Raw genomic sequence first — 25609 nt, forward strand, 5'->3', positions numbered from 1 at the left:
GACTCATAGAATACCACTGAGCACTCAAGCTTGACCAACCCTGAAACAAAACAACTCTTTCTCGACTATTATTGGCTTTTCACACAGCAGGTCATGAAACCGATTTTTGTGGACAACACGGTGGCGGAGCGACCGTCCTTGGAGGCGCTGAAGGAAAGAGTGAACGTGCCGCTCGGCGCCATGGTGTAGTTGGCACGGCGGCGTTGGGTCGCAGGCTGGACTGCGTGATCCCAGGGGTTTTTCCAGCCGGACCGAGGGCAGTGCCGGTGCCCCGGGCCGGGCTGTGCCCCCGGGCCGGGCTGGGCTGCGCCACCCGCGCTCCCCTCACGGCCCCGCTCCGCTCCGCCCCGCCCCCGCGCGCCGGCGTGCGCGTGCGCGGAGCGCGCTCGGTGCTCGCCCCTCCCGCCGGGCCGGGCCGGGCCGGGCCGCGGAGCGCGACGGGCGGCGCGGAGCGGCCGCGCCCGGGCAGGAGCCGCCGGCGGCGGGAGCGCAGCGGAGCCGGGCGGGCCGCGCCATGCGGCTGTGCGGGGCGCTGCTCAAGAGCCCCATCCCCAAGCAGATCGAGTACTACTCGCGCTTCTCCCCCTCGCCCCTCTCCATCAAGCAGTTCCTCGACTTCGGTGAGTGCCGGGGCCGCGGGGTGAGGGCGTGCGGGGGTCGCCGCGGCTTTCCCGAGCAGCGGCGGCGGCGGCCGGCGCGCAGGCCCCGCTCCTCGGCCGCGGCTCCTCGGCCGCATCGGGAGCGCGGCCCGGCCCCGCAGGGCCCCGCGCTGACAGCCCCGGGCCCGGGCGCGGTGTGGGCACCGGCGGACAGCCGCTGCTCGCCTCGCCGAGCGGCCGGAGAGGCGGGCTGGCCCCTCCTTCCTGCGTTATCCCTGACACGGGTACCATTGGGATGGGGTTCAGCATAAGGGTTCCTGACCTGATGTTTTGTGAGCTTAGCGAGGGAAGGAGAGAGTAAGGTAATGGTCTTGAGCGTGAACATTTGCATCTGCTGTGCTGAGATCGGCTTACTTAAAGTTCGGACGTGAGCTCTTAACCTCACGTGTATAGGAGACCTGTTTGTGTAAAATTCAGGAGTACTTCGGGAAATGTTGCTGATGATTAATAGCATTTTTATTTTTAGAAGCCCTGGAATGAAATCCAGGAGTGGCTTGTGTTGTTGTTAAAAATATGCTTCCATCTAGATAACGATAAACCCATCTCGGAGGTTATTTGACTCTTGCTCTCTGACACGAGAGCTGTTGAGATCTTATTATCATATAGATATTGATGGTAGAGTGAATATAAGGCCATGTGTAACATCGTGAAGCTTAACAGAATGTTTCTTCATTACACTCTTACAGTAAGGGACAAAAATGAGCCAGTGTTCAGCCAAAGAGTGATTAAAAGTGAATACAATTGCACAATTATGGTAATGGTATTAGTGAAAGAATGCTGTAAGTACAGAAAGCCAGTAATGGGCTTGATAGATCGTCTCAGTGAAACAGGATTTTGTACTTTTAAAAAAACCCAACAAAACCCCTTGTCTCCACTTAAAGGAGAACATGAGTAGAAGCTGTGCTTTCTTTCTCTGCTCTCCATTCACCTGAGTTTGTTACCTCTTCCCCACCCCTTCCTGTGCTGCTGGGCTTCTTCTCTAGCATTGGTGCTTCTTACGCTGTGTCTTTCTGTACTGGCAAGAACAATGGTCTAAATCTTAGAACGTCTTTATTTTAGCCCTTGCACCAAACAAATTGTGTCACTGTAGCTTATCTGAAAGTTGGGTTTGTGAATTGTTGCTGGGGAAGTATTAAGTGTTTGTGAGCCTTTTCAGTTGTGACTAAAGAGGTGTAAAAATTTCAAGATTTGCTTTAATGCCTTGGATGTTTGGACAAAACTTTGCTTTTTGGTAAGGATTTCTATAGTTCTATATTGCCTGGCGTTACTGTTTGCCTTTGGACATCTCTTCTGTGGCAGCTTTTTCATGATGCATTTGTTTTAACATTGTAGTGCCTGTATTACTTTATTGTCTTGTGATTCTTCAGAAGAAGTAGTTTTCTTTTACAATTTTAAGCCTGGCTTCTTTTACTGGAAATGAACAGAGCAAGAACAGGAAGTTTCAGCCTGGCCAGCCTTATTCTTTAGATGTGCTCCGTTTGTCACTGGATGTGTCATTGGAATCTTCTGTATGTGTGGCTATGTATTTAAGGGTCTTCATGTCTTAGGACTGATGGGAAGCTATGTAGTCACTGACATTTAAAACCTCTGAAAAAAAAAATCTCTATGGTTTAGTCTTGAAAGGTTGCCAGGAGTTTCTAAAATTAGTAGGTCTATGTTGTATCAACCTTGCTAAACCTATCACCTTGATCTTAGTAAGTTTTATGGGCTACTTAACATCTCCACTTACTTACTCTTTAATGCCTATATTTATTTTGGAAAACTCAAGTAGGAAAATTACAGCAGTTTAAGGAAATAAATGGAACCCAGTGTAGTTACTTAACTTATGTGATCCTAAATGTTTACAGCTTTGGCTAATTTCAAGTTCAGCTGGAGTCTTCATAGGCTTAGAGGAAAAATTGACATAAAAATGTGAGTGATAGTGCAATGGTTTTCCCACTTGAGGTTTGGAAGGCCTGAACAATATGCACCATGTCACGGAACTGTGTTACTTATATATTGAGTTAGCCAAAAAAGAATTTGCTGGTGTCACAGGACACAAGTATTCAAGAGAGAAAATATGCCAAGCATAAGGAGCACAATACTCAAGGTGCAGTTCAGTGGTGTTTGTTCATTTGTAAGAATGTTTGATGGGAAGAAGACCCTGTTTTGTGGTCAGCTTATAGAGGCTATTTGGTGTCTCACTTCAAAATAAATGGTCTTTTTAATTGAGCTACATGAATGTAGTGCTAGTTTTACAAAAACGTGGCTGAATTTTCAACAAATGTTGAAGAAGAGTAAGCCCAAAGGAAATGTGTGAATAATCCTGTCATGGCTGTCTGATTTTGTTGTCTGATGCACATTTCTCATACAGAATTTGCATGTACTGTGATTTGGATTTGTGTGAAGAAACTTGATTTCTGATGATAGTGAAACTACAATGTGTTCTTTATGTCCTTTTTATATTGGTTGTATTGATTTAGACTGAGTTGACTTACAAAATTGTAAAATTCTGATGAGCCAGGGGAGAGAAATTGTATTTCCTATGAGCTGAAGAGTCTCTTCAAAGATAGTTGGTGGCAATGTATATTGAGGTGCAGCTTGGACTTTTTAAAATTACTGACTAGCAGTGTGGGTTGTATGGAGCACAGTTTGTGCATAGTGAGGCTGTAGAGTGATATAAATTAATGACACATTTGTTTTAAATTTTCTCTGCTTCATTCAGCTATTTAAACCACTATAAGAGACAGTTTGTTTAAAGTACCTGTGAGGCAAACCAGAAGGCAGTAGTTAAGGCAGTGACACTTGCTTGGCTTTTGTAGCTGAGTCCTGTTTGTGTCCATGTCCTGTTGAGCTTGCAGCTGTCTTTGTAGCTGCTGTGAGTGTGTCAGAGGTTACTGTGCTGTGGGTTTGGGACCTCTGTGTCAGAAAGTCTGAGCATTCACTCTGTGCAGCAGTTTTATTTCTTTCTGTGTGTACGCTTTCTGTTTGCACACTCCTGAATTCTGTTCAGGCAATTTGTTTTATTACAAAGTGTGTTTCCCAAGGTTCTTGTACAGTCTCATTCCTTTGCAAAAGCGTGACCTTCTGTAAGTGTGTTTCAATATAAACAAATTTTGACCTTGTTTAATGCTAGCATGTCACTCTGGGTTTATACAGGCCTCCATAATTATTCTGCTCTGGAAAAAAATACAAAAATCTACCAATTGGATTCAGCTGTGTACTTCCAAACTTCAGTAGTTCCTCAGAAAGTTGGTTTTTCTAGATTTCCAAGTGCAGGCATACCTTAGTGACCCAGACTAAATTAATTACTAAAATACCTTTTCTGAAATGAACTTAAAAGTAGAGATGTCATCTACTATTCAGGTCCATGGATCTTTGTACATTTTGGGGGCTAGACTGTTTGAGGGGAAAAAAACGCCCCTTTTGGAGATTCATATTGATGGAGCATCTCAATTTAGCCTTACTTCAGCATGCAAGGTAGGCCTTAGACAGTGACAGGTTAGTCCAAAATACCCAATACTTAATCAGCAACCACACACATGGGTAGCCAATTGGTCAATCCCTTGCCTGGGGAAGTAGTAACCTGTCTGTTTGAGGAAAGTAGAGTTGCTTTTCTAGGAGTGTCTCAGCATTTAAAGAAGACACCCAGAGACGTGAGCTGCTGGTGCTTGCCCTGCAGCCTGTCCTTGGCGTGAGCCAGCCTGGCAGAGCTGCACGAGTGAACCCTGCCCCAGCTGGCAAGAGCCACGCAGCTGCTCCTTCACTGAGGGGTGCCTCAGCTGTCACTAAAGTTACTGACAAATGATTTGTCAAATGAATGGTTGTACTGCAAAGGTTACGTATAATTAAGCACAAACGAAGAGATGAGTGAAGTATAAATGGTGTAATCCTCTGATCATGCATGAGAGTCATTTGAAGCTGTGTTAGTGCTGTGTTGTGAATGTGTGCCAGGATACTATACTCCTGTAATCCTCTTGTTGCTGCTGCTCAGCTGACCAAGTGTCTGAAACCTGAGTCTGACGTGTGTTTTGTCAGAAATATGAACCATCTGCTTTTGAGGCTTGTTTTCTACTGAAGCTTTGTTGGCCAGTTGTACCTAGCTATATTCTGTGCCCTTTTGTTTCATGTTTCAAACAAAATGTGTTGGATGAATTGTGTACCTAAGGGGTTAAATTGTTGTTTTGTTAGCTCTTTGAAGTGTTATATATTAGTGTCCATGTACCACTAATGAGCTTGGATAAAAAAGCTGTGCTTGTGCTGGAGACAGAAGTTAGTGAATCACAGTGAATTCTTGTTGTGGAATGTGACTTAGGAGATCCTGATTTTGCAGGTTATAATCAAAATACTTGTGGTGACTGCTGCAGTTAGTGGCATTGGCAAATATCACAAAGGCTGTAATTTAGTAATTTTACTGTACTGAGAACAGCTGAGCATGCAGCAGATAATCACAATGAGTGCATGGAGCTGTTGTGCTCCGGGGCATAGCTGGAGTAAAACATGATCAATAGATCCTTGCCATTTTTCAAATACAATTTTTTGCTATGAAATAGTTTAGTTTGTCATATCTATTAAACTTGCATGTCTTGGGGAGACATGTAGGCCTCTTCCAAAATGACATAAACAGCAAACCAGGTACCAGCATTGCTGTTGGTTGCTGCCATTTGTACGAGCAATGTTAGATTGGGGTTTTGCAAGAGTGTTTATGCCTCATGTTGCCTTCTTGGTAGAGGCATGGCTCTGAGCTGAAGGCTTGCCACTGGAGAGGTAGCTGGCAAATACAATTTGAACAACGTGTAGGGTAGGAAAGTGGAGATCAAAACATGCCTCATGTCTCCAAATACAATCTTATAGAAGATGGCTGTTGGAAAATTTTTTTACACAAAAAGATTTCTATTTTTTTTTAATAGAACATTAGTGGAGAGACTTTGCATCTATAGCACTTGCAGAGTTTAGGGGCAAAAGATATTAAATAATTACCTGCTATTTATTGGTTGCAACTGTGCTTTTTCTGCTGCTCTCTGTGCGTTGTTCTTAACATCTTAGACTTGATTTAAATGCATCTTTAAAACAAAAATGTCCTCTTAGCACAGATGTTAACCGTTGGTATGCTGACCATTGAGTGGGATCAGGAAGATGAATGCTAATCAGACATTACTGTCTTTTATTTTCATCTGACTGGCTTCAGCTTCCATCCAGCAGTTTCATTAGAGCTTTTCTTGGTAGGTTGGGATCCTTTGATGCCTGGAATATTTTCACTATTTTATTTTTATTTTACATGATTTTATAAAGATAAATACATTAAATGAGCTATTTGCAGCCTTATGAAAATACCATGGAATTAACTTTTGTGGCTTTTCCAGAATTTTCAGTATTGTTCTTCTAATTTGTCTTGTAGAACTTTAAATAGAATCCCTTCAGGAGTTTTGTGGAATACTGGAATTAAATTGTTTTGCTGCTGTTTAGTTTTTACCTTGGAAGACTACCAGTGACAACTGGATGTGCAGGCTGGATTATCTGCCTGCTTTTGTTCTTGAGTTCTTTTCAGTTACCACTTTTCCATGTCCAGTCCTTCGTTCCCTAGATATGGGCATGGATAAAGTTTACACTTCAGAACATTAAAACGGGTTTCCTTTGAATGGGCTGTAGAATAGCAAGTAAGATGGAAGCCTTTTTGATACAACTGTTATTTATAACCTGTTCCTATTTACAGCTGCCAGTTGCTGGCAGGCAGTGATGTTTCAATACTATGTATAATATTGAGGGGCTTTATAAGGCCTAATATTGATTGGTTTGAAGGTCTGGAAGAGTCATTGTGGTTAGGTAACTTTGTTCAGCAGTCACTATTGAACTGTGGTATGATAGAGATTTGTGTGTGGGAGTGCTGTGTAATACTAGATTGGGAGGCATGTCATTTACAGAACTATCTGTATCAGTCACTTTTACAGACTATTTATTAATAAAGGAATACTTAATTTCTGTGAGTAATTGAGACTTCATATATTCTGAATTCAGTATTTTAGTGTAGTTATAGTACAAATTCCATAAATTGCTATAGATGATCAAACTGGATCACCAAGGTAATTTTTTTTCTTCCTTACAGAGCCTAAGCATTGAAAATTCTGCCTTCAGTACCTGGTTTGGCTGGCCACTCTTGCCTGTAAGCACAGGCTAGTAGTCTACCAGTGAGCATCTTTCAGATGATGGAATTGCTTGAGGTTTGTTTCCCAAAACAGCAGAAAATTTCTTAGTTTGGATTCTCTTTGTCTATGGACTGATCAGAGGAGCTGTGCAATCCTGTGCCTTGGGATGCTGGGAAGGGAATGAACTTCCCCTGCACATGGATGTGTCTGCATGCTTGAGCTTTTTTGTATTCCTGCAAGATGGTGTGGTGTGTAAGCACACAGCTGAATGCCATGGGTGAAGGAGAGAGGACAGAACTCCCCATCTGCATGAAGCAATAAACAATGCCAGTGGGTCTGTTTATTTCTTTTTAACAAGTAGCAGAAGCAATGGAGAATGCTGCTTGGCAGAAATTGAGGGCTTGGGAAGCTTCCTTCTAGCAGGACAAAAAGATAGGATTTTGCAGCTCCTGAAGATCTAAGAATGTTTGGGACATTTTTTTCTTTAGCAACTGGTAGAAATTGTTGGAATGCTTTCTTTAGAGTAGATTTAAACTAATAAGGAGGCACTTGAAAATCTGAAATTAAATTTTTATTAAAATGAACATGAATTTGATAGTATTCCTTCTATGGAATGGAATAACTGACAGCCAGTGATTAAAAATTAGTGTAACTTCCACAAGCCAAGGAAACAGGATGATAGGGTCTCTCTTAAGACATAAGGAGGAGTAGAAGATGATCTGTCAGTGTGAGAAAGAGAAAATCTGATGCAGACAAAAGATAAAGCAGCAGAGCAGTGTTAGCATTTCTAGAAATACTGTTGATTAAAAAACCTATGAAAGCAGGAGGCAAGGACATCCTGTCTTGGGTTGCAGTACAAATAACAGTCAAGGTGAAAAGTCATGGGATAGAAAAGCAGATAAAAAGATGTTGAGATAATTTATAGTAATGGAGGAGAATGCTGAAGTGAAACATTTACTTGATGAAAGTAAGTACATAATGATAAAGTCTGTTGAATTAATCTTCGCTTCAGTCTTCAGAAAAAGATTAATTGATTAATTGGATCCAGAAACACAAAGGAAATCACAATTCTCCCCTGACCCAAATTTTAGGTAAGCTGAAATATGTCTGTATCCTCTTGGCTTAGTGGGTTCCAGTGGAAGTAAGTCAGTTCTGTGTGTTGTGAGTAGCTGAACACTTCCTTCTGCAAATGTGTGTGGCCTGGTGCAGCACAGCTCTTGCTTATGGGCTCCATGGAAATAAGGAATGGTGATGGCCCCAGGGTTTTGGAAGTGGGAAAATACACTGCTTGTCTTTCAGAGGAAAGGAAGAGGAGGACATTAGAGTTAAATCAGGTTGACTGAAGTAGCTGAAAGAGATGGAGCTAATAATGAAGTATTACACAGATAAGCACCAAGAGATAATGAGGCAGTAAAGAGACAATAGATTGTGTTGGCCTAGCCTAATTTCCTAGTTAATTTGGTGTGTGCTAAAGCAGTAGCAATAGGTGCTGTACCTGGCTTTTTATGAAGTTTGGCACAGCCCCATGTGACATTCTTAATTAAAAACAAAATCAATGTACAAAATAATAGAATGACTGCAAGGTGAGGTTGTTATATCAGATGTTCAGTGTTACGGTGGGTTGACCCCATCCAGCAGCTGAACACCCACCCAGGTGCTTCCTTGCATCCTTCCACTCCCACTGGCATGGGGAGAAAAAAGGGAGGGCAAAAATGAGAAAACTTAAGGGGTGAGAACAAGACAATTTAAGAAGTGAAGCAAAGAGGAGGAGAAGTAAATGATGCACAGGCAGTCACTCACCATCCTCAGAAGCAGAGCTGTGCCCAGCCAGTCACTGTGTGATGGACATCTTGCGGGACAAAGCCAACCAGTTTGTTACTGCTGGGCATAGCATCATGTCATACAGAACATCCCTTTGTCCAGCTGTGCTGGCTGTGTCCCCATCCAGCCTGTTACCCACCCCAGCCCTGCTTGCTGGGGTAGGCACTGAGTGCAGGAGAGAGAGAAGCCCTTCAGGAGCTTGCAGGTCCTGTTCAGCCGTAGCACAAACAGCCCCTTCAGGGCACTGTGGGGAAAACTGGCTCCAGCAGGAGCCCACACAAATGTCGGTGAAGAACAATTCATAAATACTCTGCGTTGCACTAGTAATCCTTGATCTTCACAGGGCTGTGTTGTGAAGAGTGGATGGTATGTTTCCAGTCCCTCTTAAATCAACATAATCCATCATAAAATTAGGCACAGATTTAGGAATTGTTTTATCTAATTCTACAGTTACTATATTAGAACAGCTTTTCTTGTTGCCAGTTATGCTTAATATAATGGCCTTGTTTTAAAGACACCTTCTTTTCAAAACTGCTGAAAAATTTTACAGGCTGCTACTTATCCTTTTAAAAATGTTTGGAGTTTTGTGTTTTTCTGGAATCAGTTAAACGTAACTTTTCTTTTTGGAAATATTAGGTTGAAAGGATGAATTAGAGCAATGAACTGTGACTCCTAAGGTTAGTTCTCTTTTTTCTGATGCTTTGTGTGTTATAAGCGGCTATTTTATTTGCTCTTGTTTCCTTTAAAACTTTCTATGTAAATGTGACATTCATGTTTCTTTGCTCTATTTAAACTATTTCCTGTTAGTTTGTAGTCAATGTAAAAAAAAGTCACACAGTATTATAAATATTTTCACTGACTTAATTAATTAAAATAGTAGGCTGGTGCAAATTATAATTGGCATTTTTCAGAATTAGATTTAACACTGTGAATAGAGAGAGACAGTCTTTTTTTTTGCTAAAAATAATTTACGTTTCAACTGCTACTTGTTTGGTTTAGTCCTTGTTTATGCTTTTCTGAAAGATTTTTATAGACTGCAAAAATACCTTCAAATTCTGGTAACTAGCAATGACATAGAAGAATCCTCTAATCTTTTTTTGTAATATGGTTTGTTAATTATCAGAAGTGTTTTGAAACAAGATGTTTAACAGTCTAATACATTTCACCTCAGTGAGACTGAAGGGAAACTGGAGCATGTCGTATTGGCAGTATTTTTATGTAATTGGTTTTAACTGTGTGAGTCTTTGCTCATAAACATTGATTTTATTTATGCCGGGGATTTGGAATAGCTTTTTCTTTGGCAGGTTGTCAGGAACTAGAGGATAAAGCAGGGATTTGTATTTTTCTGGAATGGTTAGAGAGAATTATGGAAGTTTTTCATAAAGATTAGGAAGGAAGTTGTCGAAGTTGTGAGAGCTTGGGGAGAGTGTTAAAAATTTGGAACATCTAATTATAATCCTCAATGTGCAATACATTTTTACCTCTTCTGGGAGGAAGAGGTGATTATTAGACCCAAGAAGCACAAATCAGTTTTTTCTGGTCAATTTGTTGCAAGCATCAGAAGGGGGGAAAACATTTCTTTGGCTTGGTGCTTTAAGCCTCATTCTACATAAAAAAAAAAAAAAAAGTTTAAAATTTGTTTTAAAATTTTGCATCTCACCAGAGCAAAACACGAGACGTGTTTCCTCCAGGTCTCCTGTTAGAGGGCCCCAGAGCCCCGTGGCAGTGGAGGCCAGGGCTGCTGTGCCCTCTGTGCTGCGCTGGCGGGACAGGGGCTGATGCAGCCTGCAGGGCCGCCTTGTTTTGGTTCTGTTTGCCCGTTTCAGAAGCCCTTTGTGCCTTCCTAGGGAAGGAGTCTGGGTTGCACAGGTCCTTCTAAGATCAAGAACCTGATCAGGGCTGTGGTTTCTCCTGAGAACATTTTGGCTCTTTGCCTGTCATTTTCTGTGGGGAGTGCTTGCAATAATGGCGAGACAGAGCTTTGCTGTGAAATGATTCACCTGACTTTCAGCCTACTCCCAAATTGCTCAAAGGAAATACAGCCTTGGGTCTATATGTCTAAAAATAGTACAGCCTATGAGTAACTGGTTGAGTGCCTTTGCATTAAACTTTATAGATACTTTTGATTATTGTGTTGTCTCTTGGCAAATGCATTAAAATGCTCAAAAAGTTTGTTAGAGCCGAGTGGTAAGCAGATAAACATTAGTTTTAGATCAGGGAAGCCTATTTTAAAAATTCATGCTTTTATTTTAATTTGGGTTGTTCTGTTTAACAGTACACAGTGCTGGTTTACACCTTCGACAAGTGATTATCTGATAATCCATTCCTCTTGAGAGGAACAGACATATCTTCACTTGGGTCTTTTCTGTGACAGGAAGGCTGTGGCTGTAGGAGTTAAAATTAATGATTGCAGAGTATTGTACATCTGTTAATTCCTCCTGTCGGTCTGTTTCAGATCAGCAGTAAGTTAAGCTGCTTTCCAGCACAGTCAGTTTCATACAGAGCACCATTTACTTGAAACAGGCTTACTGCAGTTGACAAGTTATATATTGTTATTATTATTATTTATTATTAAATTAGTGGGTAGCTAATATGGTAGTAAATATAATGATTCAGTCCGTGTTGAGCTGTCCTAGCTGTCTAAGGACAGCTAGCTGGCATTTTTTCTTTACCTGCATTTATATGAAAACATGAACTGACTTTTGTCGATGGCAGTGGTATTCCTTAACATGAGCATAGTAATGAATACAAGAGACAAAAACCAGCTCACTCTTAGGGGTTTTGGAAATAAGTGGCGATAAGCATTTTTTTCTGTATACAAATTGAAGAGTAGTTGTATGTACTTTTTAACTTCTTAAGTTCAAAAGTCTAGACCTTGATTATGAATGGGATTTAGTCTGGTCATTCACACAACAGGATATAGGCTAGTGTATTCTCCTGAGTGAATGCTGTGCTGAAATTTTCCTTTGGAACAGAAAGTGAACATTGCAGTTGCCCTGCCAGTCAAAGAGTTCTTGAATGTGGTGTTTGAATTGCATTAATTGGAAATAGTTTATTAAGCTCAAATGTTTCAGTACTTCAGCCTTTGTTTTAGCCATAGGCTGTGTCATGTGATTGTTGGTAAATGAACTGGAAGGCTAAATAACATGTAGGTGTCCTAACTTGGATTTCACGTAGCAGTGGAATGGCACAGAGTGGCAAATCAATAGCCATACAGTGGTAATAACTGAGTTCTCACCTGTGAACATAAACCATGTAGATTGAGAAGACTCAAGCACCCCTGTTGGTGTGCTTTCCCCTAGGCTGAAAAGACCCAACTAGTCTTGGGAGTTGGGCTGAAAAAGAGAAACAAGTATTTGGGAAAGATTACTTGCGGACTTCAGTTCCTCTGGCTTTAGACTGGTTTTCTGGAGGTAGTTGTTTGACAGAACTTAATTGACTTCATAAAAGTGATATGTTTATTATAGTTAAGTTAGATATAAAAATATTTTTGTTTTTAATTCTTCAAGTTTCATTTTTGAATTTCTCAGCTTGGTAGGTCCAGTTTCAAAATACAGATTTTTTTAGATGCAGTCTGTGGTAGGGAGTGAGTGTCAACAAGTGTCATTATCTACTGTTTTATTCTATGTGCTCCTTTTCCACTTGCTTCATCATCTTCATTGGGTTTTACAAAGCCCTGTCTGGTAGCAATCAAACAAACCCTGTATACTTTATGTATTTTTAATGCTTGGTGAGATAAATATCTAGAGAGTATGCTGAAAATATAATCATTTCCATTGGGGCATAGGAATGATTTTAAAGTCAGGCTTATTTTGCTGGGTTTTACTTTGTAGCCACATTTATTGGGACTGCAGGCATAGCTTGTTTGTCTTTTAATAAATAGCCCATGTTCCTGAAATGTGGTGTGTAATCATTGAAATTCAATTATTCTTCTTAAGTTCTGTTTTCCTACCTTCAGCAGCAAGTTATTAGTTTTAGCTTTTGCCCAGTCTCCTCTGGTGCATTGATCTTTTTGCATATTCTTTTGAAGATTTATTCATCCTTCTGTTTTCACTTGGTTTTGTTTGCCTTTACAGGAGCTATGGAATATTCTGGAAGCTCAAGAGAAGAGAGTAGGGATGGCTGATCACTCCTTCTTTCCTGTCTTTCTTCCTTTATTTTGCCCTATCTAAAAGCAACAGTAGTGGTTTCTGATCTTGTTTTTATGGATTCTGGATGGAGTCTCTTGTCTCTTGTATGCAACAGGGGGGACTTTCCTTTTGAGTCTTAAAGTAGTACAGTGTCTGTCTCTGCTGTTCAGTACATAATTAATGGAGAGAATTAGACCTCTGCCTGCAGTGCAAAGACTGAAAAGAGTGTTTTGTTTTGTCTTTTCCTGCCTCCTCTGACAGATGAGTTAATATTCAGAAACTACTGATGCTTTTATGATGTGAACCTTGACAGTCCAGTGACAACCTGGGGATGTGGCAATTGTAGTAGGTTTTTGAACTAGGTGACTGACAATCATTGTGAAGGACTGTTGCAGGAGTCTGTTCTCAAACAGGTACTCATGAATGTGGGAATCTGGCAGCTGAGTTGAGAGTGTCGGAAGCAGAGTTCATAGTTTCTTAAAGCATTTCTGCCCTCTTCTGCAGCAAAATGGAACTAATGTATGGAACTAGTCCTGTTGTAATGTGGATCTTGGACAGTACAGTATTGCTCTGGCAGTTGGTAGAATTTGCCAGAATTAGATCAGGGCCTGCTGCATGTGTGTGAAAAGCCTCTGCATTGTTAATGCTTCTTGTTGCAGGAACCAGAACAAAAGTTTTGTCGAAGTGGAACTTTGCAAGAGTAATTTGTTTTCCATTTCTCAGCACTGTGAAGTAAAAGGTAAAAGTGAGAAACAGAAGAGAGGAGTAAATGTTAGACAAGAGTTGAATCCAGAGAGGAGAGAGTAGTAGAGAAAACTGAGAGTAGAACTCTGTTTCCTGAGTTTCCTTCGAACGGGAGGTCCACCAGTGATAACATTGATGTGGAACCCCAAAACACTCCAATTTTAATCTTTTCCCTTCTGATGGCATTACATTCAGAAATTTTAATGCATTCAAGTCTGCTTTTGTGACATGTGCTACCTCAAAGGTTCTGGGTCATGTTTTATTGTTATGTTTTAATTAGGCTTTTTTCTCCCTCTGATACCTGTCTAGTTGAATAAATGGCATGGTTCATTTTTGGTGGAAGCATGTAACACTTTTTCATATCTGGAAGAATTGATTAATATTAAGTGTCATCTTCTGGGTGAACTCCTTTTTAAATTTTAATGTGTAAGTTTACTTATAGTCTCAGCTTAAACTTTTGCTGTGGCAGTCACATCATTCTTCAGGTTTATCATATTTCACTGCATAAGAAAATCCACCAACATTCACTCTTGTGAACAGTGACCATTCCACATACAGCAGTGTTTGTATAGCTACCACTCTCATGGTATTTTTATAAACCCTGTGTCTGTCGTGTGTACGGCAGCTACACTGAAAAAATAGAAATAGAAAATTCTTAGTTTGATGTAAAGTCCAGGAGATTGATGCTTAGATCTTTGACTGATGTATTTTCTTATTTTCATGGTATTACACTGACTTGTTTTCAAACAAAATAGTCTCAAGATCAACATCACAGTTTCTCCTTCATGCTAGTTGTGAGCTGAAGGTTTGAAACTGTCAGAGAGGAGACCGTGAATATGCTTTTCTGTGTGACTTTTACATAGGGCAACTGATGAGCCCAGACAGGTAAGATTGTTCAGAAGATTGAAGGTGGTAGAACATCTATTAAACAGTTCATTTTTTTTTAACCTGTGGTGGCACGTCACATTTCTTTCAGTTTTTGTGCTACCTATGCATGCAATAGTAATAACTAGAGGATTAGTTCCTTCACAAATATCTTGCTTTTTATTGTCATATTTCTGTCAAAGTAGCTATTACTGTATAATTTAATTTATGCAGTCTCTGCTGTGTTTTTTCAAACTCTGACTTGATTCAGAGTTTCCACTTTTTGCTTGTTTCCCTGTGCAAATTTGCACTGCTATCTCTTTGCAAGTGGTTGACAAAATATGAAGTAATCGCTTTCTTCCCCTTGGCTCATGAGAGAATTAGGGCTACAAAGAATGCTAGGCCGTGTTCAGTCTAATCTCATTTCAGAGACTGAATCAACCAGCTTAGTGTAATTTTGGGCAGATGGTTACCTTCACTAGTAAAAGACATGTCTAAATCAGATCGGTTGCTGTCTTTTACAGTGCTTACCATCAGGAAGTCTGTGCAGATTAAGAGTTGAATATTCTGCAGTTTGAGTCCAATGCTTGTTTGGTTCTTGATACAAGGTTACTGCTGCTGTCTCTGTAGTGAACTGTGAGGCTTTTGAGAGCATGGCTGCGTTCTTTATTTCTTTTTAGGTGAATCCATCAGATTCACTCATTCCTGTGTCACAGACTGTCTTATTGTTGTTGTCTTGATTTCTTTTGCATCGATCTATGCTTTTAGAAGACGCTCAAAAATTTGTGTAATTTACCAGTAGAGTGGGATATTTTATATGTGCTTCTTTATCCCATTGGATCAAATTCTCGGTTAAGTTGGAGGCGCTGTAGGTATGATCTTAGAGTTTTTAAATCAGTTTGAAAGTGCAACTTCATTAAGAGTAAAAATCTGAAGATAATCTAGCCTCTTGACCCTGAATTAACACCTAATCCCTTAGAAAATGTAATTACTTTATAGGGTTATTTTCTACCAGGAAGAGTATTATGGGATTGCTTTGTTCCCTGCAGTAGAGGAGACCTGTAACAAAGAGGTTGCATCCTGTCTGGTTTGTTCTTTTTGTTGCTTTAATGTGATACTTGTTGAAAGAAACTTGTTTCAATGCCTGACTTTGGTCTGCACAATTATTCCATTTGAAGCCACAAACACGAATTATTATTCAGTTGCAATCAACTATAGCTGTTTTACAGACAGTGGGAAACAAATGGTGGTGCTGTGTGCAAGATTCTGAACCCTGTATAACATGAGATGCCTTACTTGATTTTCTTCATGGCTTTGTGGATAGGAAGTGTTTCACTTTGAGTCTTCTAGTATTTCCATTTCCAGTTTCTTAAAAGCATACTTTTAGAGTTTAAATTTTTTGAAATACAAGCTAAATACAGCCCTTGATGCTTAGTGCAGTGTAGTTTGCACTAGGGCATAGGATGACTCTTCTTTCTTCCATTTGAATTCATGCAAAGGTAAGCGGGTCATTGTTTCATATATTTGTGTTCTTGAGTAACTTATTGAGGTGTAAATCAAGGAGGTATTATTCACAAACTTAACTTCCACTTTAACCCTAAGAGAATGATTTTTAATTCCTTTGAACTGAAACTGATAGATTTAGACTGGCTTTAGCCTGTACTGTTTCAGACAAAAGCCTGATGCTGGCAATGTATATTGACCCTACTAGAGACAGAACAAAATCAAGAAAGATTGCTGTATATATTATAAAATAGATGGAATGACTAGATCAAAAGTAAAGCCAGCCTTTGAAAAAAAATTAAACTGACTATGGCTAAACATGCAGAAGTTTCATTGCAGCTTATTAGAATGCTGTTTCTGGAAATATCTTTAGAACTTAGACTGACTTTATCACATGTGCAACAATCATATAAATTATAATAAATTATATTAAGGTCATACCTAACATACAGACTAAGGGATTTTATTACTTAGTGTGATGTCCCTTCTTTTGTTGGAAGTGGTTATACAGGTGTTGCTGCGAGAACAGCAGCCAAGGAGCAGTGTTAGGACACACTTTGCTTTTAAAGCTGGAGGATATCTGATTACTGCTGCTCCTGGGGGGTAGCCATTCTCTCTTGCATGCATGTGCTGTCTGGCAGGCAGGTACCTGACCTGATGCTAAATGCTGAAGCTGCTCTGTGGAGGCTCTCGGGTAAACTGAGTGCAGCTAAGGAGCTGGTACAAAGACCATGTGCCCCAAGCCAGACAGATAAGCTGAATTTACACTGAAGTGTAAGTTTGTAAGCAGGGAAGTCTTAAACCAGAGCTTCCTTTCCTCTTCCTGCATTGAACATGCAAAGGGACCCCAAAGGACTCTGTAGCTAAAAATGTAGCTGTACAACAGGGCAAGGCAGCTCCTTAAAAAGAGATGGCTTATAGCTGCTGGGGTGAGATAGGTTGCATGGAGATGTGCTCTTGCATGTGGGAAGAGAGGGTGTGGGTCTCTTCAGGCAGTCATGCTTGCCTGTAGCAGCTTTTGTTTGCATTGCACAACCCATGAGCTGCGAGTTCTTGTTCATAATTTTCTGATTTTCTGCATGGGCTGTCTTTTATTCATTTTGCTTTTTGTCACCTAGAGAATCACTGCACTTGCTCTCCATTATTCTTGGGAAGAAACAGGTGTTGTCTTTGTTCTGTGGGGTTTTTCCGTCAGAAGGTTTAGACTGAGCTGAGTCAGAGTCTTTCCTGCTGTTCAGCCTCAGTTTTTAAAGACCTGCTGTATAGTGACTTTTGAACAAACAAGTGTCTGTCCTCCGTTGAAATTACTTGAAAGATTGAGCTCTGAAGTCATTACTGTGCTTCACAGAAAACAATGTAATGTCTTGTTTCCTTTGATTAATTTTGATAAGATGTATGTATTTGTAATTGAGGTGTGAAAATGGGAGAAAGTAAAATAGGTCCAAACGTTTACTGGAAGAACTGTATTGGATTTGGTAGCACTCTCAGAATTTAATGAGCCCCAGATTGATGATACCCAAATGAGCAAGAAAAATCTTAATCCTTCCTGCATATTCCCCAGGCAAATGTTAGGGTTTGGGAGCTAATCCATCAATCCACGGTACCTATGCAAAAAAGGTGACAACTGTGATTATAATGGGACTGTCTCAAAAAGTATCTCCTTGATTGTGCTGGTTGCATTGTACTTGAATCTTGCAAATTGTAAATCTCAGTGATTATGTGCCTAGCAATGCTTTTAACATTTTCTGGTTTGCTTGAACATAATTTATAGCTCTCACATTATTCCTTCACTCAGAAATTTTGCAGATGGTTGAACTGGTTATCATCACAAAAGACCTTTGCTCTCTTCCTAGATGAAAGCAGAATCCTAGCTGTTCATTACAAGTAAAACATGAACTTTAAAAATAAATTAATTTACCTGGATTCTTTAGAGATTATGATAGAACTTTCTTCACTTGTTAAAGGATGCAAAACACAAAAAAACTATGTTAAGTAAAAGTCTGGTCTTCCATCTAAACTACTTGGGCAAGTGGCATAATATCTTGTCCTTTTAAATATTTGTGATATCCTTAGTAACTACTTTAGCTTAAGATTGCTCTTAGTCATGTCAGTCTTTCAATTTGTATAAGTTGGCTTCAGAGGATGAATGTTGTTACCATTTGGTCTGTGGCAAGGTATTGTTATTTTGCTGGATCCATTTATTTGCTTTCTGACTGTATGGTTGGGGTTTTTTTGTATGTTTTATTTTCAAAATACTGGTCTTGATAAAAATGTGTTTTAAAAGTGAAAGTTCATCTTAGCTGAGACTTTTTCAAGTGAGTGTGTGGTGATAAGCACTGGACTTCTTCCAGGTCTCTAGTGAGAATCTTATAGGTCAGTCCTAGGAGGGATGATGGCCTGCACTGGTCTCACCAGGTGCTGCTCAAATGTTAAAGTACTAAAGGTTGAACAATTTGTGACATGAAACATCAGCAAATGGTTGTCATTGTTTTGTTCGTTTGTTTGCACTCCTTTCCCTTTCTTATGTGTGCAGCATTTACTTTTTAAATGCTCTCTATAGTATAAAAGTTGTATCAATAAAAGCTAGTATTTTGGGGTCTTATTTCCAAGTATCAAGTATTTGGTATTTGATGAATTTTATTTCTATGATGAGAGATTTTTGTTTATGGGAGAGAAAATGAGATTATGTGAAATGTGGAAGAATGTCAGACAAAAAGTGTTAAATTCTAGGAAGGTAAAAGTTTAAAATGTGTCTCATGATCGAGAAGAAAGTAAAGGTGAGTACTGAAATAGCTTTAAAACTTTTTATTTTCACAGGTGTTTTTTTAAAGCTATTAACATTAAGAAGTCTAAAATGTGATCTGCTGCAATGGGTGTCTGTTTTTCCTTCCTTCTGGCAGGTCGTGACAATGCCTGTGAGAAGACTTCGTACATGTTCCTGCGGAAGGAGCTTCCTGTGCGACTGGCGAACACCATGAGGGAAGTCAATTTGCTGCCTGATAATTTACTGAACAGGCCTTCGGTTGGGCTGGTACAGAGTTGGTAAGTTGAAGAAAAAGTGGATTGGAAAACTAACACTGTATGTGTTGTTCTGCTTGCAACTATGAATCGCTGCATTCTTCTGAATCAGTCAGTTTTCTGCCTTGAATTGTTTATAGTGTGGCTTGTCAAATGAAGTTTCATCTTCTTCTGTCTGATGTTGAGTATATACTCTAATCTGGATCCTAGCTAAGGATTTGTAAGTTAGTAAAACATACTGTTGTCTCCCAGGTAATTCAAATGAGTCTGTAGCTTCCAGAGCAAGTTTTTTAAACATTCCTTACCATATTGCACTCATGGCTTCTTGAAACAGCTGTTCTTTCTCCTTATTCTTCCTTTGTCAAAAATACTAACAGAAGTTAAAACCTCATCTGTTTTTCTCACGGGTAAATCTTTAAAAACAACCTGGTATTCAGTGTAAGTTACAGAATGTGTCAAAAATCTCATGTCATCCAGTAAACAACATTCTCCATTGTAATATCTAGCATGGATTCAAAGTGATTCAAACTCCTGCCATCTTTTCCACGGTAATTTCTAGCCTAATTGCATTTTTGTTGAGATTTAGAGACTGCTGCCTTGGATGTATAAGCACAAAAAAATCATTGTTCATGGGGAACTGATTATCCATTTACCTGTTAATATCTTGCAAATACTTTTTTGCGATATACAACAGAAGTCACTTTGTGAGTAGCAGCTTATTTAACTGTAAAAGTAGCAATTGTTGTAGGCTTGTGTTAAATTCAGTCATAGCCCTTGAGCCAAGAGCTTCTGTGCTGACTGTACATTGACTGCTGACTTGGGTCTTCTATTCAACCTTCAGGCTTAAAAATGTAAATTAGGATGTATGGTATTGTGTTTGTCTTTGCAAGGTAGCAGTGGGTGTCTTGATGACCACTTCAAGTACAGTGATGAAGTGCTTAAAGTGAGTGAGAAAATCAGATGATGTGAAATGTGGAGCTACACAATCGCTTTGTGGTTAGGTGGCAGCTTGCAAGGTTTGAAGGCTTGTCTGTCTGTTTGATGTCACAGGAAGTTGTTATGCTTGTAGAAAAGAGTAGATAATATGCAGGCCTTTTAGGCTTTTCTAATCTGGTTGATTTGTGAAGCTTTGTCTTTAATGAAATCTGGTTGATTTTTGAAGCTGTCTTTAATGAAATGTGGGCAAAGAGGTGAATGAAGAAAAGGAAATAATTTTTCTGTAGTGACTGTAGCATAATATTTCTAATGCAAATGTCTGTGCTGTGGCTTGTGCTTCTGCCCTGCCTATACAGAGCTAAGCAACATTTGGATCCCTCTGGTGAAGGAACTGAATGGGAGTTCAGAGTGGAGGCCTCCTTCAGAATTTTTGTTGGAGAGGTTTGAGGACTTGTGATGATTTCTATGGTCACAATAGATATTACTGATTTAAAAAAAGGGAAAAAAAACCCCAAAACTCCAAATGAAAAAAAGCAGTATCATGTGTTATATGACGATGTGGTTTGCACTATCAGAGCTGTAGACCAGTAGTTATCTGTTGGACAGGCTAAAATACCAGACTGAAATGTGCTGAAGAAGTCAGAATGGACATCAAGCCCAGAGATGGAAGTTTGAAATCAAAGTGTTCTCCATAATTTCCTTGTAATTTTGATCCATAGTTAACAAAGAGTTTTTGTGGAAAGGAGTATCTTCATTGAGATTATGTGAGAATATTTTTATCTTATGTTGAAAATAAGAAAAGTAATTTTAGCATTTCCCCCCCCCCGATTATAGGTGTGGACTTGAAAGAGCTTAAGTCTTCTTTTTCTGTTCAGAGGTTTTTAATTGCTTAATTAAACATTTACCTGTAGTTTGTAAGTCCTGATGGTGAACCTTGGGCAAAATTTACTTCTACATTTATATTCTAGAAAGGCCAAAGTTTTATTAACTTCAGTGTGAATGACCTTGAGTATTATGCAGCTATGCTGATAGCAGGTTTTGAAACACATTTTTAGTTTCTGAACCTAAAGTTTAGAGATATCCAGAGTGAGATTCCCGATTTTTATGTAGTAGAACAAATAAATATAAATTTAGTTGTTCAGCTGTTAAGTGAGCTTGTAAAATGAAAAAGCCCTTCTTGATGCACTTCAAAACTGCTTCAAGAAAATCTTTATTTGAGGGTCAGACTCTACGATCCTTTGTTTTTGCTATGCCATAGGTTGAGGAAGCTTGGCAGTTCATTAATAGGCAAGCAAAAATCTGTTGTACATTTGCCACAAGTTAGCAAGACATTTAATTCCTTATTTACTTTAATATATTTATTTGCTAATATTCAGTAATTTTTATGGTCACAAGCATGTTTGTTTCATTTTTGCTACGACTTTACACTAGCAAATGTATATTTTTATGCATTTTTGGTGAGACTCAAAATTATCTGGAGCTTTAACTTTTGAGTTCCCAATCTATTCCTTAATGCCAGCATGCCAAAGATTAATATAAAAAGGTCCTAATGTTTAAGGTGGGTTTTATTAGACTTTTAAATTGAAGTCGCTCTGAAAATGGAGAAATAAGAAATCAGGCCTGCCTACAGTGAGCACTGAACATTTCCCATCAATTCTCTCTGCCTCCAGCCAGCAAACATTCTGGATTGTGTCAGTTTTCCCACCCTTGTGGCTCCCTTGGGAGGCAGCCTGGTTTTGCTGCTCCCTGCTGCAGGCAAGGCCTGTTCTCTCCTTCTCCAATCCATCTCCATGGCCATGCTGGAGGCACTTTGCTTCCTGTGCTTCGCTGCCTATCCCATTTTACAGCTGATTGCTTGATTGCTCTTGGGAAAGGTGCCCTGTTGGGTTTTTTTCTCCTTCTCTTCTGGGTTCCTCAACCTGATGTGTGCAGCACTGAGGAGAGGCAAGACCACTCTCCTTCCTTTGTACTGCTCAGCTACACTTTCCTGAATAAAGCTGGCATTACCCAGAGAGTGAACTCTGAACAAACCAAAAATCATAGTTTTGCATTTCAGTAAAGGTAAAACATCAGCTCTGTCCCAGTTCGAGTTCAGAGCTTAATGTGTGTGTATCTTTTGCAAGCAATAGGGAAGGAATGAAGTGACTCAAGACTGAAACACAGTTAATGTGTTGTGGCTGTGAACTGCAATGATTCCAGACAGATCAACAGTCAGCACCTTGTTTTCAGCTTTTCACAATCAAAGGGCAACTTGCGTGATCCAACAAAGTGGGGCTTTTTTTGGCCAGCTTTGAGAGGGCACTATAGCTAAAGTGCAAGTAGGATATTGAACATATGGCACAATTGTTTAATAAAGGATATGATCACTAATGTGATGAGGGGAAATAGTTACAATAAAACCTTACAATGGATAAGGTTAGACCTTATAAAATATCAAAGGTAAGTGTGAGGTTTGCACAGTGTATTACTCAGTTATATCTTAAATTTCATTTTATTTATGTGCCCTGGACAATTTCTCTATTTTTCTCTAGTGCTTTTCCTTAGAAAATGCTATAAATTTCCATTTCTCTCTTGGGAAACACCCATTAGAGAAATATATTATTGAGGATTAATAATTGTTTTTTTCTCTATTTTCTACACTGAGAGTATACTAGCAAGATTGTGTTACCATGGAGATTTGTTTTATCATTTTAGTACTTTGGTATTAAAATGATTGTAAAGGAAAATTTTAGTGAAATACACATCAGGAAAAAGGCAGAAGTATCTTGCATGAATTTTTTGTGAAAACCCAGAGCTCACATTACGGGTTTTTGCAGTGCTTTCATGTAGGAAATGTGCCATTCTAAAATTATTGCATTTGGCAGACTAACAAGAATTCATTCTACGTGGCAGTAATTAACAGAAGAACAAGGCAAAAGGGTGCTTGACACCGAAGAGCTTGCCCAGTAAATTGTAGTGTATTGTGATAAAAAATTAAACACTGGAAAGACTATATGTTTGAAGGACATGGACTTTGATTTCTGTGTTTGATGACTCACCAAATATAGCAAAATATAACTGACATTCTCTTTTTCTCATATATACTGGATTTTTTTTTTATTTGTATTTTGTATAGTTATATTGATTTATTAACGATACAGCAAATCATTCATAATTCTGGTACTTTTTTGTTCTTTCTGGCTGATAATTGTGTGTGAATTATGTTTAAACATTACAAGGTCTTGCTTTTCATTGCTTAATAAATCCTGTATTTATTATCTTCATTTATCCCTGTCTGCATCTACAAGTTAAGAAAAAAAAATGCAAGGAAGTAGATGGATTGTATGATAAGGGAATGACTTTTTCACACACACTTTAACAGGAATGAACTGTATTGCTGGCTGCTCACCTGTCCTCAGAGTGTAATGGTGGTGGTCATTAAGACCAGAGTTACTAATTTCCTTTTAAATATATTTTTTTCTTAATTTCTAATTTTCAGCTGCTTGGGAGAGAGGGAGTGGGGCGAGGGGCTGAATTTGGTGTACAAACTGGAAATCACACCTGCATAAAAAAAAAAAGTGTAGAGCACTTGCACCTCATGAGTTTCTTTTCAGAGGCTTAAGAGACAGGGTGTTACAGCACCCCAGACTGGGTGATGTGCAGTGGTAGGCGCTGAGCAGTGGGTTAGGTTGTTTGACATGAAGTGACTCTTTTTCTAGCTTGGTTTAGTCACAGGCTTGGAAGACATTTGAGTGACTTTGAAGTTCACCTTTTCTCTGAGCTAACTTGCTGGATACAGTGCTTTTGCTAATGAACTTGACTTCTAAAGAGGTATTTCCTTTACCTTAGAATCTGAAGGATTTCTCCAGTAATGGCAGGCAACCAGTCAAATCTGCACAGTACGAAAATCAGGTATTAGCTACCTTCAGCCTTCATTGCTGTTTTGTCCTTGTGTCTGCACAGGATTGCTGATGTTTGACATTTATGGTAGGAGGTCTGTATTAAAAACAACCTTTGCTTCTCGAGTGTGGTGGTGTCTTTCAGAAACAGGACTTTGATAGTATTATACAGTGACAGGTGGAGGTTGAAGAACATATACCTCTGTGGGTGAGTGTGATCCTGATTTAATTGTTGCATGTGAATCAGCCGAGTTCAGAGCGTGGTAGTTGTGAGCTGGTGCCATCTCTTAGCAGCATAAAATAACATCTTTTAAAATAAGCACTACTAGAGGTATGAGCTACATGCCCTACTTGTAAGTGGCAAATATTTGGGGGATTTCTGTAATGGTTCCTGGTGTTTGCAGGAGGGCACAGATACACTGAGGGACAGGAGCTGGTGTTCCTGTGCTGACCATGTTGAAAATGTCAGTGTCCCTGAGGAGTGTTGGCAGGGACCTGTGGTTGAAGCTTGAAATGGGGATGGAATAAGTGGCATGTGGTTCTAGAGGGAGTCACATAGACAACAGTTCTGTCCTAAGCTTCACTGTAGCTTGAAGATGCAGGGGGAAGTTTCATAACCTTATTAAGCTGATCTTAATAGAACTGGTACCAAAAGCGCTTACGCATAGGTCATTTTGTAGCTGCTACTGAAAAGGGAGAGGCTTGGTTACATGTTTTGCTATTTCCTTGTGTAGGCTCTGTGGTTATCTTTTCTCTCTTGTGTTAGCTTTAGCTGTTTAGACCTTTTCATTAGTTATTTTCATGTGCAGGTAAGGTTTATTTGGTTTTTCATCTTATTTCACCGTTGCTGGGAGTTGGAGCTGTTGACAGGCACATGTGATTAACATCTGATCAGTGTTGATAGTTTGAGTGGCAGTGCTTAACCAGGAGTGAAGGGAGGGTAACAGTGAAACCCTCCCGTTTATATGTGTGATTGTTTCCTTGTGTGATTTACCTCAGGAAATAGGTCCTGGTTCTGTAGTCCTTAAAGCTCCATCTGTGCTGCTGAATGTCACTCCAGGGGCTGAGGTGCAGCACTGTGTGTGAGTGGCAGAATTTGTGCTGGTGTTGGGCCAGTGTCCTGCAGAGCAGGCTGGCCACCTTCATGTTGAGGGGGTCTCATTTGGGTCCTCTGTGGTACCTCCGGGGCTCTGAGCCTCAGTTAATCTCCTGTGAACCAAATGTCTGAGGCAGGAGAGAGCTGTGTTGTGTAAGAGGGGTTTTTGTGAAACCAAGGGTTGTGTCACACAGAGGAGCTGTGGGAGTGTGTGAATGGGTGTGCTCTCCTGGAGAACTCTAGTAGGACCAGCTTGGTGCAGTCCTGTTATTGTGTCTTCTGGGGAGTGTTCCTCTGAGCTTTATTTGGAAAGAAAACTTGGACTCTCTGAGGAATATGGGAAAAAACTAACATCAGTACAGAGTAGATGAGTGGAAAAATCAAAATACTACTTGAAATTACAGATGTACCTGTAAAGAAGTTTTGCTCCTGTTAACTTCAGTTTCATTTATATAACAATTTTCCTGGTCATAAGTAATACTTCTTAATATAATATATTGTAGTTGCTTTCTTTCCCTTTGTTGCAGCATCCCACTTACTTTTAGTCTTTGAAGAGAACTGTGTACTGTGCATCTATTACTTTTACATGACCCTGTAGTCTTAAAACTAAAGAAATTCAAAAGTATTTATGTTTAAATATTTTAATTCTCTTTTTATAATTTTTGCTTATTTCAGGTACATGCAGAGTTTCCTTGAGCTTTTAGAATATGAAAATAAAAGTCCTGAGGATCCTCATGTTCTGGATGAGTGAGTAATTTATTTTTTCTCACAGTCCGTTATAAAGTAATGTGTCTCAAATACCAGGTGTTTTTGTACTATAGGAAAACAGTTACTTTAT

The 25609-nt window shown here is 39.6% G+C and overlaps 1 protein-coding gene across 1 annotated transcript in view; it reads left to right on the forward strand.

Moving 5' to 3' along the window:
- The first annotated feature begins 398 nt into the window (after window positions 1-398).
- Window positions 399-25609, forward strand: part of PDK3 (pyruvate dehydrogenase kinase 3) — a 50186-nt gene continuing 24975 nt past the window's right edge. Inside the window, exons 1-3 of the mRNA XM_002195353.7 lie at window positions 399-620; window positions 18744-18885; window positions 25447-25518. Of these exons, the coding sequence (XP_002195389.2) occupies window positions 515-620; window positions 18744-18885; window positions 25447-25518 (320 nt within the window). The 5' untranslated portion in view covers window positions 399-514. The remainder of the gene's footprint in view (window positions 621-18743; window positions 18886-25446; window positions 25519-25609) is intronic.

The sequence above is a fragment of the Taeniopygia guttata genome, chromosome 1, assembly GCF_048771995.1.
Source record: "Taeniopygia guttata chromosome 1, bTaeGut7.mat, whole genome shotgun sequence".
Classification (NCBI taxonomy): Eukaryota; Metazoa; Chordata; class Aves; order Passeriformes; family Estrildidae; genus Taeniopygia; species Taeniopygia guttata.